Consider the following 14662-nt stretch of genomic DNA (forward strand, 5'->3'; position numbering starts at 1 on the left):
TTACAGAGCTTTTGCAAATACCCACTGCAATCTACTCTTATGGTTTTGTTAAGCCAAAACCTGGTGAGATGGGAAGGATAGAGAAGGAGTCAGATGCTGTGTTCTGAGTTAAAGGCATAGCAGGGACATGACATGCTCCTGAAGAGGCCTGGAGGCAGCATCCATAGCTCCACTGCAGGGATTCAGATAGACAGCAGCACTTAGCCCTGCAGCTGCTCAGATGACTTCTGAAAGAAAAACAGAAAGAGTAAATACAAGCTGAAATAGATCATGTTTTTGATGTACTGAGCCAGATTTAAAAAGACATAACATTTAAATGGAAATTGAACTCCACATTGGTAATCATGAAAATGGTGAGAAATAATAATTTTTATAATCAATACATTTAATTTATCTAGAACTTTTCAGGAAACTGGATTTCAAAAATTCTTTCTTGTTGAGTCCTCCTTGTACATCAACAGATTTTGAACATCTACTAGTACGATAAACCACTGCTAGCTAGGTGGTTTGGTGTGGTCTATTCTGAAACCCAATGTATTAATATTGCATAGAATGCAGACATCTGCTCCTGACCTGCTCTCTGCTGGCTCTGTATCTCGTCCAATCCAGTGAGAGTTCGCAGAGATCTCCGTTCCTTAAAGGCTACAACCGGAAGCCCCTCATCGTCGCCGTGGAGACCCAGAGTAGAGGGTTTGGTCACGACTTTCACAGCCTCCTCGATGGTGCTGCTGCTCACAGGCTGAGTGTTCTCCTTTGGCTGAGTGGAGATCCTCACTGCTACTGGCTTCTGGAAAAGAAATTGTTACAGTATAAACAAATACAATCTTGCCTTTAACACTTTATGTCCCATTCGTTTGTCAACAGAATGTCATTCATATGGATAATGGATAAATGATGAAAGTCCTCTGACTTTGGCCATTCAGGTTTTCATGTAGTAACAGCTAAAGAAATATGACTCACTTTGTTCCTCTGTATTTTGATCAAATGATAGGAAAAATGAAAAACCTGGAACTGTAATGAAAAAACTAATTAGGCATAATAACATTAGTTCTCCATTTAGTCAAAGACAAACAGAAACTTTTAACATTTGAGAAAATGTAGCCAGTGTTTTCGGTTGATCATAAGACCCCTGCGGCAATTAACTGTCCTTTCTAAAATTGAAAACATTAAGTTTTACCGTATCTGGAGAATCAGTCCTCCTGGTTCTCCTCATGATCTCCTCCAGTCTCTATGAACCAAAACACAGAATTTAGGCAACATGCCATTGTCAAAAACACCACGATTTTCACTTCTGGACAATAAGTTGTAAAAATCTGTCACAAAAACAGTTTACCTCCTTTAGTGAGAAGGAAACCAAGTGAACTTTAATCCTGCAAATCAATTAAAACACTTCCACAGTTGCAACTCTTATGGGGTTTTGGTCTGTGGTGTTCTGTGATATGGTACATGTATAATGTAGTTAATATATGGTCAAAAACAAAAGTTGTTATAAAAATGAAGAATAAATTTGACAAATTATTCTAGCAAAATTTACACCTGTGAGTGCTGTATAATGGGCAGGTGATCATAATATTTTGCTTGAGCAGTGTTAGACATCTTACCTTCTTCCTTGCCTGCCGCTCCACCTCCTCTTTCTGTGCCAGCAGTTCCCTCTCCTGTTTCAGTTTCTCAGCGTTGGCTCTCTCTCTGGCCTGTTCCTCTTCTCGCTGTGAGACACACCAAACATAAAGGATTAACAACAACAACATTCGACTTCCCTCCAGTCATTAGCTCTGTGTTTTTGGTCTCATAGAAATAGCATAGGATATTTTGGCTTGTGATGAGAAGTTCATTCAAAAATGAATTATAAGAGATTGTAAATATGTTATTTATAAAGGTGGGGACCCTATTAGTCCACTGCAAAACATCTACAAAAGAAACAGAGATCATCTATTGTGTGCTCATAATACTTTAAAGAGGCACTATGTAACTTTCAGGTGGGAGCTAGTCCCATTAAGATGTTATTTCTGTTTCTGGAATGTTTCACTTTTATTTTATTTTTGGAGCAGTGAAAAACATGTATTTTTGCTCTGAGCAAGGTTGCTCTGACCTATAACTTGGCCTGGTGACATCACTGGTCTTTCTCCATGGAGATTCATGAATTTAATCCTGTTCTGTGGAATACATCAGTCAAAGCAATAACATCTCTCTGTCGTTAAGCAGATACTGGATCTTCCAACAAAAAGGTTACACACTGCACTTTATGATTGTAAAACATTTTAAACACAACAACAGTATTCATTTAGTATGAGATTTGTCACAATCACAAAACTGATTCTATGTAGTTAGTGTTGGAATTACTTCCCTATCCCAAAGAAAGGTATCAGGAAAGGCACTGAGTGTAAAATTTCTAAATTCCCAAATTTCCAAATCAATATGTGATCACTGCACACTGTGACACTCTGATAAGAAATGTAGTGATAAAAAGAGAAATGAAAAGCACTGTCCTGATGCGGTGTTTATATGACCCCTGTTTTATGTATGACACAAACTATAATGTAGACACTATGTTGTCCAGTAGTGCCATATGTGTCTGTATGACCTGTTTCAGTAGCAGCTGTGCCTCTCTCTGCGCCTGAGCCCTCTCCTCCTCTGCTCTCCTCTGCTCCTCTTCCTCTCTCCTCCTCTTCTCCTCAATCAGACGCTGGGCTTCTGCCTGCTGACGCGCTCGCTCCTCTGCTCTCCTGCGCTCCAGCTCCTCACGATTTCTCCTGCACAAAAAAAAACAAAACATTTTACTATTTCACCCAAAATGCTTGTTTCACTTCTGCTAATTATAACTCATGATTTTAACTGTATTTTTGGAGCAGGTATCAATAAATATAAATAGGACAAAGTTGGACCTTTCCAGAATAGTTTTACAATGGTCATTGATCATTTAGAATTAGTCTAAAACCATGTGATAAAAAAGCTATGGTACTCTACTACTATTTTCCAATAAGAATCAGTTTTTACTATATGAAATAATTTTTAAAATCCTCATTGTGTTATCAGTTGGTATTGGTAAATTGGTATGAAGTATCAAGCAGTTTCATTTGTATAAAACTGGAGCACCCATGCACATAGTGGGACATATTATCTGACCGTTCCTCCTCCTCCCTTTGCAGTTTCTCCTGTTCCTGTTGTTCTCTTTGCAGTCGGGCCTCTCTCCTCTTCTCAGACAGGACTCGAGCCGCCTCCTCTGGGTCTGAGGTCCCGGCTGAGTGCTTGGACCCGATCTCGGGGAGCTGTCGAACTGGACACAGGGGCTGTGTCCAGTGTCCGAACTGGGAGGGACCTGTAAAAGAGATGTACAGTAAAATATCTGCTGCCATATATTTGTGCAGAGCCTTTCAACAACAGGTATTTTGTTGAAGGACATCAAGTCATCAAGATCTTAATATTTTGAAACTATTTAATCCATGCATACCAAAAATGTAATCATTATCTGATTTCTGAAATTATTGGATTATTGAAATATCATGTAAACAGTTAAATCTGATGTGAGTAAGCTGATTTCTTTTTGAATGTTCACACCTGTGCAGGTTTAAAAAAAAAAACATTTCTGCAAAAAAGGCAATTTAATGTAGCATATTTTAAAATGTATTATGCTTCCAAATACAACAGTTAAGTCAACTGATTAACTGACACCAAACATGAGATGTCAATATCGGGTTATCTGATTATTCTAGTTATCTGAGTTTTACTGGCTATGTAAATGTACCCATCTTTAGTCCGTTTCCCTTACTTCCATCTCCGTCTGTTCTGCTGGTCTCTTGGGTCTCTAATATGGCGGACAGGCTGGAGAGAGGAGCTTCGTGTGTGTAGTCTTCACATATTTTCCCAGTGCGACCTTCACCGGACGTCCTGACAGCTCTGATGGTCCTGACTGGCCGTGTGTTACCAGGGCAGGGGGGGTCCAGGCCTGTATCCACCTCCTCCTCCGGGACAGACGGGAGCTCAGGCGGCTGTGGAGCTGAGTGTCGTCGGATTGATTTCCTGGGAGAGCTGTCAACCCATAAAGAGATGACAATGACCCAGTTGTCATAATACTACTAATCTACTGTATATGAATGGTTCTCTACAAATGGGAGATATGCATGGGAGATATCAGTCACAGTGTTCATGTAGAATTTTAAAAGGGCCAATATTACACATATTTTATTTCCTCATCAAAAACAGACTGGAGTTGTATTTTGTTTCATTCACACATTTGACAAACCCTACATATACATATAACCCTACATCATGTGGTCATACAGCAAGTGCGCTAATGTGTTTTTAAAACTTCATACACCCTCACTAGAATCATTTGGATCAGTTCAGTCCTGGAATTGCCAGTCTCTACTGAACTAAAGGCAAAAGGTAGCTGTTAACTTAAAAACTACCACTACAAGGTGGAACAGAGCATTTTGAGCTTTGGAGATGGTGACAGACTAATAATTAAGGGATACTAAAAGATGTATGAATGACACAAAAACACTGTAACATGGCTAAAAGCTCACTACAGTCCATTTTATTTTATGTAATATAGGAATACAATGCATTCAAGACAGGGAGAAAGAATAGGCAATATGACCAAATACTATGACTACCCTGTGTCTTAAGAAAGAAAAAAAATCAATATTAAAACATAAACTAAAGATACTTTTAATTAGGGCCATAAAAATCTTTCTCCAAAGTCTGACCTCTGCTTCAAACCACATGATTTTAGTGACAGAGGATTGACCCGAGCATATACTTTATGATTAGAAATTATTGAACCTCCATCTTGATTAATTGCACAGCCATAGTTGTGATTAACAAGGGAGACAACATTGAACATACCACTCTGGTGAAGGAGACGCTGTCCTACTTTCTTTCTGTGTGGTTGTTTTTGGACTGGGTTTGGCCCCAGGAAATTTGGCATTAAATGAATGGCTCCTGCTCTTCTTATTAACACTGTCCACGTTGGCAGCTTTAATCTACAACAAAAGCAAAGGGAGTCAACACAATTTCTCAATTAGACTTTTCTTTCAGTGAGAGCCATACATTTACAGGTATTACCTATTACTAAATATGTGATTTTTAAACATTTTCAAAACATATAGTATAGTACAATATGGATATTTAGGACCTACCTGTGCCACAGTGGTGCTTCTAGTTTGCAGGTTCTTGGGTCTGGGGGAGGCAGAGGGTCTGGGCTGGGGTTTGTGAGGGGTGGAGGTGGTGGAGATGGAGTGATATGAAACTGCACGACGACAAACATGGACAACTGAACACAATGTTTTAAATGGTTATGAGGAAAATGTGTAATGTGCAAATAGAGGTCAGTGAAAGAAGATGGAAATGAGGAGAAGAATTGTTAGTTTAGTTTTGTTGTCCGTGTTTGGTTTAGTGTAGTTATCCATGCAGCAAATTTCATTTCTTTAAAGTTGTACTGTTATTCCCCTGACATTGACATGCTATTTTATTCTATGAAATTCTTTTTGGAATGAAACCACGTAACAAGGTATAGGCAATACAGGGATGGACCAGGGTGAATTAAATAAACCTAAATGTGAGCATGATTTCAGGACTTATTCGGACATAGCTGAACAAGGGACTGGATGAATAAAAATTGTATAAATCTAGACATAATTAATCATATCTAAGGAAAAGGCAAGGCTCCAGTATTCACATAGCATTACATTATTCCATTATTCCATTACTTAAGATATGGTCAAATTTATCTTGTACATTTTGTTATATTCTTAATATTAATATGTGATTGAGTTAAGCAAGTAAATCAGTCCAAATATTTATAGCCATGTATTAAATCATAACTTGTTCTGGACTAAACCAGAACTTCTTTGAAAACCAGTATAACTCATTAACTTAGTACCTTGCTCCCCTGATCCCTGGCACCCTGCGCTCTTGCTGCGGTTCAAATAGGAGCAGGTGGGGGTGAGCAGACGTGTGACCAGATTTTTCTCCCAAGCCGTCAGTGGCTTTCGACGTGGAACTAGTGCATTGATTAGTGTAAAGTTTTCAGTGCAAGTCCAAAAGTTGAAGATACACACAGTAACTGATTAGGAAAGATGAGGAAAATTCAGAGATAAGAGATAGGAAGAGCATGTAAGACTTTACCATTGGATTTGGTAGGCTTTCTTCCTCTGTTTTGGCTGTTTTGTTGGGCTCTTTGGCTCTTCTCCAGTGTTTTGCGAACTGCAGATTCATATCGCTCCTTAAATTTGGAAAACAGACTTCAGTGGTTTTCAAATTGGTCATTCCAGTCATGAGGCAATTATCACTTACTCTCTCCTCCTGTAGCCTCTGTTTGCGCTTCTCCTCCACAGCAGCACGTCTCCTCTCCTCTCGGTGGCGCTGTTCTAGGAGACGATTCTTGCGCTCCTGCAGCTGTAGTTCATAAAACTGTCTGGCTCTCTGCTCTCGCTCCAATCGGTTCTGCTCCCGAGAGGCTAGGGACAAATCAAGACATGTAGTCATCAGTTTCAGTACAATAAAATCCACAACTCTGAGTAATACAGGGCTTGTTACCTATATTATATTGTATTATTTATTTTAAACTGAAAACATATCTTGCCTGTATCCCTTTGAGACACAGCCAGCCATATGCCTCTTAATAATATGCTACAATGATTTGCATAAGAGTACACAAAAAATACTAGTATTCTCCCTTTACACCTGAGCCTGGTTTTCAACAAATAAGACAAAAACTGCATTCTCTTTTAATTAGTCGAAGTCCAAGTACTAAAATGGCTTTTGACTAAGAATATTGCCAACAAGTTTTAGTACCAGTACTCTACCAGGGTAAGAAGAATTTATATTAACATACTAACCTACTTATGAAGATAAATCTGGACCATATCTCATCAATAATGTAATCTAGTGTTTCTTAAAAAAATATATATTTTGACAGTAGTAACAATTTTTTTCTGGTAATAAAGCGCTAATCATTATTTACCTATAAACTTCTGTTGCTCCTCACGTCTTTCCCGTGCGGCTTTGAGCCTTTCGTCAACATTTAGTCCATTTTGACCTAGAAATAGAACATTTTTCAGGTGAAATTCTTAAAAACATACTTTTACCAAAATAGTATATGTTTGCAACTATAATTAAAATCAAAACTGCTTTTTTCAGTGAAGGAAATAAAATAATAAGATAGGACACATTCACATGCATATTTTTCAAAAGCTTGAGGAAAATCTTCTAATAGAAATGAGGTTATATCCATGACAATAATGTGAGTTGGTTGGCAAAAGAATCTAACCCACAACCTCTTTGGTAATCATTTATAAATGCAGTTATGTTACCAAACCTGTAATAGACCGTGAAGTGACTGTGAGTTGCTCAGTCTTATGGACAGGACAGGGCGCCTTCTGTGGACTTGATCTGACATAAACCCCATTTTCTACAAAGAAAACAACATATAGGCCACATAGACAGTACGCTCAAATATTACATATGCACTGAATAAGCAAAAACAGTTGATATCTTTCATCCAAACAGTGGTTAGCTTTAGCTTTGGGATAGCTTTAGGCTAATCTGCAAATGAAAGAGCTATTATACAGAGTCAGCATGTAAAAGGCAGAAAGAACAAGCTAACACCTGACCAATGATCTAGCACTACTTTAGCATCATAAGTAATTATAAATCACATGGACTCACTCCTTAAGGCTTTCAAATATAGTTAGCTCATATGCAATAAAATCCCAGGCTACAGTGCCATTCTTTTTCAAGTAGTCCAAACCATAACATTCACTTTTATTAGCAGATATTGTTTATTTATATCCTCAGTAGCATCTGCAGCTTTCTCAGGTCCTTTTAAATTAAAATTATGATTCAAATTCATATAATCCAATTCATAATTATTAGCAAATGCTCATAATTTGCAGTCATTCAAACAAAAATAATGGCATCTTCTACATTTACAGATAAGCCTGCTTTTTGCTTTCAAGTTAAACACAGTTCGGGAAATGCAATAGAAGCGTAATGTGTAATTTTCACATCTTAATTGCCAATATATGTATTCATACATTTGTTTATAGTAATATAATATGGGTATAGGCCTACAGTGCAATCATGCCATCAAAATACATGGACTGCTACTCAATTAAAATACTATCATATTCTAGGTCAATGGGCATTTTGCAAATTGCCTACGTAACAATGTAAGCGTAACATCTGGTTTAAAGCAAATATGATTTAGCTCTTACAACTAAAATGAAGTCAGTGATAAGTCTTTACCTCGATCAAAATGTTGTGGTTATGTTCAGGTTAGACATGGTTTAAGGATGTAATTCTCTTCTATTTTTAGTGCTTGTTCCTGGTTCTGTAACGATCATGTTCTAGAGTTAATCTTGTTTAAACACACACTATTACTCTAAATCTAATCCTAGTATAGGTTTGTTATATCTGATTCATATGGACCATCATACACATCCACATTTGACACATCCCCAGGTATAATTCAGTGAAACCTATTGTTGTGTAATAGACTAACTGTCATACCGTAGCCTTGAAAACATATACAAAATGAACACATCTTATTGTGATCAGCTTTATAGTACACACTGTATTTAAGTCCTACGTCACCAGCACAGTCAGATGATTCACTGTGTATGCTCTAGCTCCAACAATGCAAATTTTTGTATCAGGCTAACAGAACATTAAAATCCACTCACCTCTGGCTCTCTGGGGGGGAATGGCCTTCCTCTGGCTCTCGATGGTGCGTGTGGAGAGTGGTCCCTGCGATGGAGGAACAGCACTCTGCTTCTTCTGCACAGCCATGCTAAGGCTGCTATGATGCTATGAGGCAGACGTACCGATGCTCGCAGTCCAAACTCCCCCTCCCCTCTCCTCTTTTCTCTCTCTCTCCTCCTTCTTTCCTCATCCCCTCTCTCTCCTACTCCTGGTTTGAAATGCTATTTTGAGAAGCCTTGGGGGTTTCGAAATGGAGATCTGCTTTTTGCATCAGCAGCCTGTCCATCTGATTACAGAACCAAAGCAAGAGAAATCACAAAAACAATAAGAAAAACAAACAACAAAAACATAAAAAGCTAGCCTATCTGGATTGTTGATATCAATTTGTTGTTCTTGTTATGGGGAGACTTATACACACTTCAACACTGCTTGTTTAAACCAGGAATGAGCCAATAGACGAACAAACCAAAACAGTCAAAACTGTATAGTGGCTATATTGTATTGTGTCTTTACTAGGGGTGTGACGATATCCAAGTCTCACGATATGATATCATCAAGGTATGAATCATGGTATGACATTTACTGCGATATTGTGGGAAAGGTCGCAATACTGTGGGGAGGCTCATGATCCTGGATGTAACAATATCCAATCATACAACAATAACAATAATAAATAATAGCCTTGTTTAGAGACTTAATCCAAAGAACTAAGACTTAAAAGTACTTAGAACTGTTATTTCTTCTTGTAGTCTACACTGAAATAGAGCAAAGGATCATGGTCTATGTAGTTCCATCTGTCTTTTTTCAGCTATTGCTACACCATAACTCTTAATTTAAGCAAAGAGACTTGTAATTCGATATATTGTGATGGTCCACAATATTATTGTGAGAACTCTGACGATACGATATCACGATATTTCGGTTATTGTTACATCTCTAGTCTTTACATTATCTTAGTTTGGTGAGGCTGCTGCTCAATTTGCGGGTATCACCTTTAATTCTCATCCTACATGTACCAACACTGGCCACAAGATGGAGACATTTGTTATCTTTCTTTTCACCAGTGAAACAACTCGGAGGGTAATACAATTTTATTTTGATTCTTCTAAAATGTAAACTTTAATACTACTCAACTTATTTTAACAGATCCATGTACTCAACACGTAAACACATTTCCTGATGCAATATACAAGAAAATAGGGCCAATTTCACTTAATAATTGCTAAGCCAATATGTTCATTTTGTCTTCTTATGTACTTTAATTTCTTGGGTTCTTTTTTAAAGACAACATAGTACAGTGTATTTACTTTGTTGACATATTTCGGCTGTTAGCAGAAGATATCTTGCAGCTAGCAGCCAACAAACATGTCAACAAGGTACATACACTGTACTAAATTGTCTTTAAAAAGAACCCAAGAAGTTAAATCACTTAATTGCTATTTTCCCCAATGTCGACACGTAGGCTACTGTTGCCCCCTACTACCTGAAAGTAAAAGAGCTAACAGATCACAATACGAATTTTGACAGAAATCTCTAAAACGGCAAACCGCTCTTACCTGACTGAAGAGACGCGTGTCATTTTGGGAAGCACCGTGTACTATTCCACAGAAAACACTAGAGGGCGCTGTGTGATCTCTGTAACCTTAGTTTGGACTGGAACGTATTCTCTTATTTAGCAGCGGCATTGCGATGATTCTATATAGTTACATACGACAGAGAATGAGTGTGGTTCTACCTTATGCTGCTATTCAGGCCTTGGTAAACTTGCTTGTACGTAGTTAATTTATATTATATTATTAACCCTATTTATAATGTAGTTACACAAGGATAAAGACATTTAATTTTAAAATAGTTTAGAACAGACATGTCAAACTCAGGCCCAGGGGCCAAATTTGGCCAACAATACAATTATATTTGGCCCATGAGATCATATCAAATATGTATTAGAGCTGGCCCTCCGGCTACAGAGAGACATTATTTATTTAAAATGTAGTTATTAAATGTTGTTATTATTTTATATTATGCTTGTTCTGGATTCAGTGTTTAAGCAAAACTATTATTAAACATTTATTTTAATTTTAAGTAAAAATGTAACATTACATATCTTGAAAGAAGAGATCAATTTCAATACATATTTAGACTTAGTCAAAGTTTTTTATTTTGTCCCTCTGTGAATTTGACTTTGACACCCCTGGTTTAGAAGGTATCCACTAGAGGGGAACAGAGTCTCTAATGTATTTAACAGAAAAAATAACTTTGCAATACAGTAACTTTAAAAAAAAAAAAAAATTCATTACTTCTGTCTTACATTCCAAAACCCTAGGTTGCATTACAGTTCCACTATGATCTGTTGATTTCAATATTGACACAGTGAGACACATTGAATTCAAAGTAAAACATTATTTTGTGTGCTTTATTATTATTATGACAGGACAGGTGTGTTTAATCGCAGCAGAGAGACTCTTATTGTGGCGGGGCGGTTGGCTGTGGGCCCATAATGCCATCCAGCCACTCAGTGTAATGGGACACTATGGTGTAGATGCCTGGTTTCCTCATTTGACCACACTTTATCCCTCCATTGGACACGATTCCCACCACAACACCTTTGAAGAGCAGAGGACCCCCAGAGTCACCCTAACAGAAAAAAATCAGGACATAAACAGTTACTTTTATTAGTGAGTTAGAATATATGGTGATTTCAGTTTTTAAAAATTACTGTAGTTGCCATTACAGTATAAACCTGTACGTGTAAAGTACTGCTAGTATAGGAAGCAGTAGTTGCGTACTGGGTGTCATCACCAGGACTAAACTAGGACTGAACCAGTACTAAATCAGGATTAAACCAGTACCAAGCCAGGTCTAAAGAAGAACTACTTAAATTATGACTAAACCTAGGCTATACATATAGGACTTAACCAGCACCAAACCAAGACTGAACCAGAACCAATTTACAGCTGAACAAGGACTAAATTTGATATAACTAAACAAGGATTAAACCAGAACTCAACCAAGATTTAACCAGGACTAAACCAGTGGCACACTCACATCGCAGGTGTCCATCTTCCCCTGGCGCCTGCTCCCTGGTTTGTCATACACATGGTGGGCACAGATCATGTTGCTGGTGTATCTGGTCCCAAAGTAGTCACTACGCCGACAGAGCATTGGGTTGACCACCTCCACTGTGACCTCCTTCAGCTTGTCTGGTCTGGAACCCAGGTTATCAGAGGCTCCCCACCCCGCCGTATCCACCTGCTCATTTGTGGTCGGGTTAGTGCCTCCACTGCGCAGGAATTTCACCACTTGGACCGCATTGGTGATGTTGACCGGACGATCCAACTGAAAATAAATATTATAAGTTATGTTTTCTAGTTTAGGTTTGGTTCATTTTGGTTTCAGCAGGGGTGTAATGGAAAATTGGGGGGGGGGGCTCTTTTTTTGCATTGGGCCCTGGGTAAACAAATACTTTTTAACCCCCTATTTTCATTTTCTTGTTCTGTTTTGTTATTTTATAGTAGTTTATTCTGATGTGCAGGATTCAACCAACTTCTTTTTTCCACTTCAGTAAATATTTTCATATCTAAGAACAATTTAATGAACCAAATAAAGAAATAATATAATGATATAAACTATACATGGTGAAGAAGCATTTGAGTTCAAAACTATACACTAATATATCTAAACTGTGCTCTGTTATATTAGAACTTTTCAAAGCTGCAGCAATTCTTGTTTCATTACATTACCAGAACAAAACACCCCTTTAAAATCAGAAACAAAGATAGAAGACTCAAATGCCCTTACCTTGATCAGAGCGATGTCATTGTCAAAATTCTCTGCTCTGTAGTTTGGGTTTGAGTGGAGCTCCATAATCTCAAACACTTGTTGTGTGTCCTCAGTCTCAGTCACCGAATGCATTCCCAGCACCACCTTTCTGTTATCCGTACTGAAACAACAACACGAAAATAGACTAAAAATACAAAATATGCCCTGGCACATTTATCACATTTAAAACAACTATTAGCAAATGTTATGTGGCAAATTATTCTTGCAAATGAGTTCTTCACTTCACCTATATATGGTAAACAATTCTTGGTTACATTTTTATTGAACTGAAACTTTAAAATAACCCCATCTTACTTAATAAAGCATGACCAAAAATTTAGTAACCACTTAATTAGCAGTGAGGATGTTAATTAAGCAGTTATTAAGCCTGAATTATTCTTAGTAAAATATTTGTTGCCTTTTCGTGCTTTATTAAAGGTGCACTGCGTAATGTTTCTGATAGAGGGTTCACCACCTGCTTGAGTCCATGTTGTTTATTTCCTGAAATGTTGCACAGTGTGCCATTTAAATTAACTATGTCTATAACTAACTATAGAAACATGCAGGCTACACCACCAGGCCAAGTTACAGGTCAGCTCTGTGGAGAAATAGACCCACTCAGAGAAGTAATGCATGTTTTTGCTGTAGTTTTGTGTGTAATTGAATTAATATAAGATATATTGTTTAATGGCATACTGTGCAACTGTTGGACTTGTTTACATGTGTCTCACCCGTGTGGGAAGCAGTGCACAGCGGTCATGACCCACTGGTTCCCCACCAGGAAGCCCCCGCACTCATGAGTCCTCGCCTCTCCGTCAAAGCGCTGGATCGACGCCATGTACGGCCGAGAGTGAGCAGCCGCTTCATTACCGCCTAAAATACCCTCACCTGCACAACACGGTAATGGAGGGAATAGAATAATACTATAAAAACATATATACATAAAGATTTTTATATAACACTTTTCCATTTTCAAGGCAGTCAAAGCGCTTTACATTAAGGAACCACTCACCCATTCACACACACATTCATACGCCAGTGTACGCAGATGCGAAGAAGGTTAAGAATCTTGCCCAAGGACATAACAACAGTATTCATCTGTGCTGCCAGCCTGTGGGTCAGTGGATCTAACCACCCAACCCATTATGTATGTCAAGAGTGAGATTCGTACCACCAGTGAACAAACTCTACCAAATGATTTGTTGCCCAGTTATCGTTAGATCAAATTTTTCTTTCTGCTAACCAACTTTTTACATTTTTGATGCCATTTATATAAAATAATTAGTGATCATTTTCAGATTTTTATAATTCTGTGTTTACTTTTTACTTTTTATTTGATCTAACCTGTAGTTTACTTTTAAGTGTGAAAAAGATTTCTGTAGATTTAGTTACATTTGATTTATTGTACAACAATTTTAAAAAGGCATGAAAACAAGGCATTTTCTCCCATTACAGTCCACAACTAAGACATATAAATCACAAGAAGAAGAGATAAGAAGGAATTATTTGATACTCTCAACATGTTATTTATAATAAAACATTTTCTACTTACTCTGCGAAATGAGAGCAAAGATACAAACTGCAGCCACCGCAAGCATCTCTCCCTTGGACCCCATCATGTCCAACTAACCCAAAAACTGTAGTAAGTGTGTTTTTTAAGGACATTCACTCAAAAGAGGAAGTTATGGAGCATCCTTCTTCTTCTTCTTTATGCAACAACAGGAAAACACACTTCTGCCTGTGAGAAAGCATGTTTTTCACCATGTCAAATTCATTCACTTTTATGGCCTCCTCAGTGTTTATCTGTATTGTTGACAGTGCTTTGTTTGTGTTGAATATCCATTTATGACATAACAAAACAAATATTCAAACCTCCGAATGTTCAAATCTCCAAAGCCCAGGAAGACAGGAAAACATGTGTTTTAATCTGAGACATCAGCAGAAAACATGCTGACACGTCAACATGAAAAAATGTATTCTTATGTAAGTGTTCGTTGCATACATACATACATGCAGAAGTGAAAACATGAAATAAATTGCTTTACATCACCAAGTATGAAAATGGCTTATTATAAAACAGGCTTTGTTATGAAATAAATGCATAAATACACATTCACTGTGTTAATTGTAGTTTCCAGTA

General features: G+C 37.7%; 2 protein-coding genes across 2 annotated transcripts; both read right to left on the reverse strand.

Annotated features, from left to right (window-relative positions):
- Positions 1–114: 114 nt before the first annotated feature.
- Positions 115–8790, reverse strand: map7a (microtubule-associated protein 7a). Its single transcript, XM_055155200.1, has 14 exons — positions 8685–8790; positions 6965–7039; positions 6295–6458; positions 6127–6223; positions 5882–6001; positions 5139–5272; positions 4846–4982; positions 3767–4026; positions 3124–3316; positions 2582–2750; positions 1602–1706; positions 1178–1228; positions 574–787; positions 115–227 (listed from the first exon to the last, which is right to left on the reverse strand). Exons 1-14 carry the CDS (start codon positions 8788–8790, stop codon positions 217–219), a joined length of 1836 nt encoding a protein of 611 aa, XP_055011175.1. The 3' UTR covers positions 115–216.
- Positions 8791–10837: 2047 nt separating this feature from the next.
- Positions 10838–14179, reverse strand: cfd (complement factor D (adipsin)). The gene is made up of 5 exons (XM_020919741.2): positions 14075–14179; positions 13254–13410; positions 12502–12643; positions 11749–12039; positions 10838–11337 (listed from the first exon to the last, which is right to left on the reverse strand). The coding sequence occupies exons 1-5, from the start codon at positions 14139–14141 to the stop codon at positions 11167–11169; spliced, it is 828 nt and encodes a 275-aa protein (XP_020775400.1). The 5' UTR covers positions 14142–14179; the 3' UTR covers positions 10838–11166.
- Between the last annotated feature and the right edge of the window lie 483 nt (positions 14180–14662).

This window comes from Boleophthalmus pectinirostris, unplaced genomic scaffold, assembly GCF_026225935.1.
Source record: "Boleophthalmus pectinirostris isolate CB_2022bp ecotype Guang Dong unplaced genomic scaffold, ASM2622593v1 HiC_scaffold_10, whole genome shotgun sequence".
Classification (NCBI taxonomy): Eukaryota; Metazoa; Chordata; class Actinopteri; order Gobiiformes; family Gobiidae; genus Boleophthalmus; species Boleophthalmus pectinirostris.

Bases quoted from the DNA above. Each gene is read 5' to 3' on its own strand.
- map7a (XM_055155200.1), bottom strand. From the start codon at position 8,790: ATGGCTGTGCAGAAGAAGCAGAGTGCTGTTCCTCCATCGCAGGGACCA. The intron at 6,459-6,964 runs GTAAATAATGAT...ATTTGTCCCTAG, and splicing joins GGAGCAACAGAAGTTTATAG to CCTCTCGGGAGCAGAACCGA. The intron at 4,027-4,845 runs GTATGTTCAATG...ATGGGTTGACAG, and splicing joins GCGTCTCCTTCACCAGAGTG to CTCTCCCAGGAAATCAATCC.
- cfd (XM_020919741.2), bottom strand. From the start codon at position 14,141: ATGATGGGGTCCAAGGGAGAGATGCTTGCGGTGGCTGCAGTTTGTATC. The intron at 13,411-14,074 runs GTAAGTAGAAAA...CGTGTTGTGCAG, and splicing joins CTTTGCTCTCATTTCGCAGA to GTGAGGGTATTTTAGGCGGT. The intron at 11,338-11,748 runs GTGAGTGTGCCA...TTTTTCTGTTAG, and splicing joins GGAAGATGGACACCTGCGAT to GGTGACTCTGGGGGTCCTCT.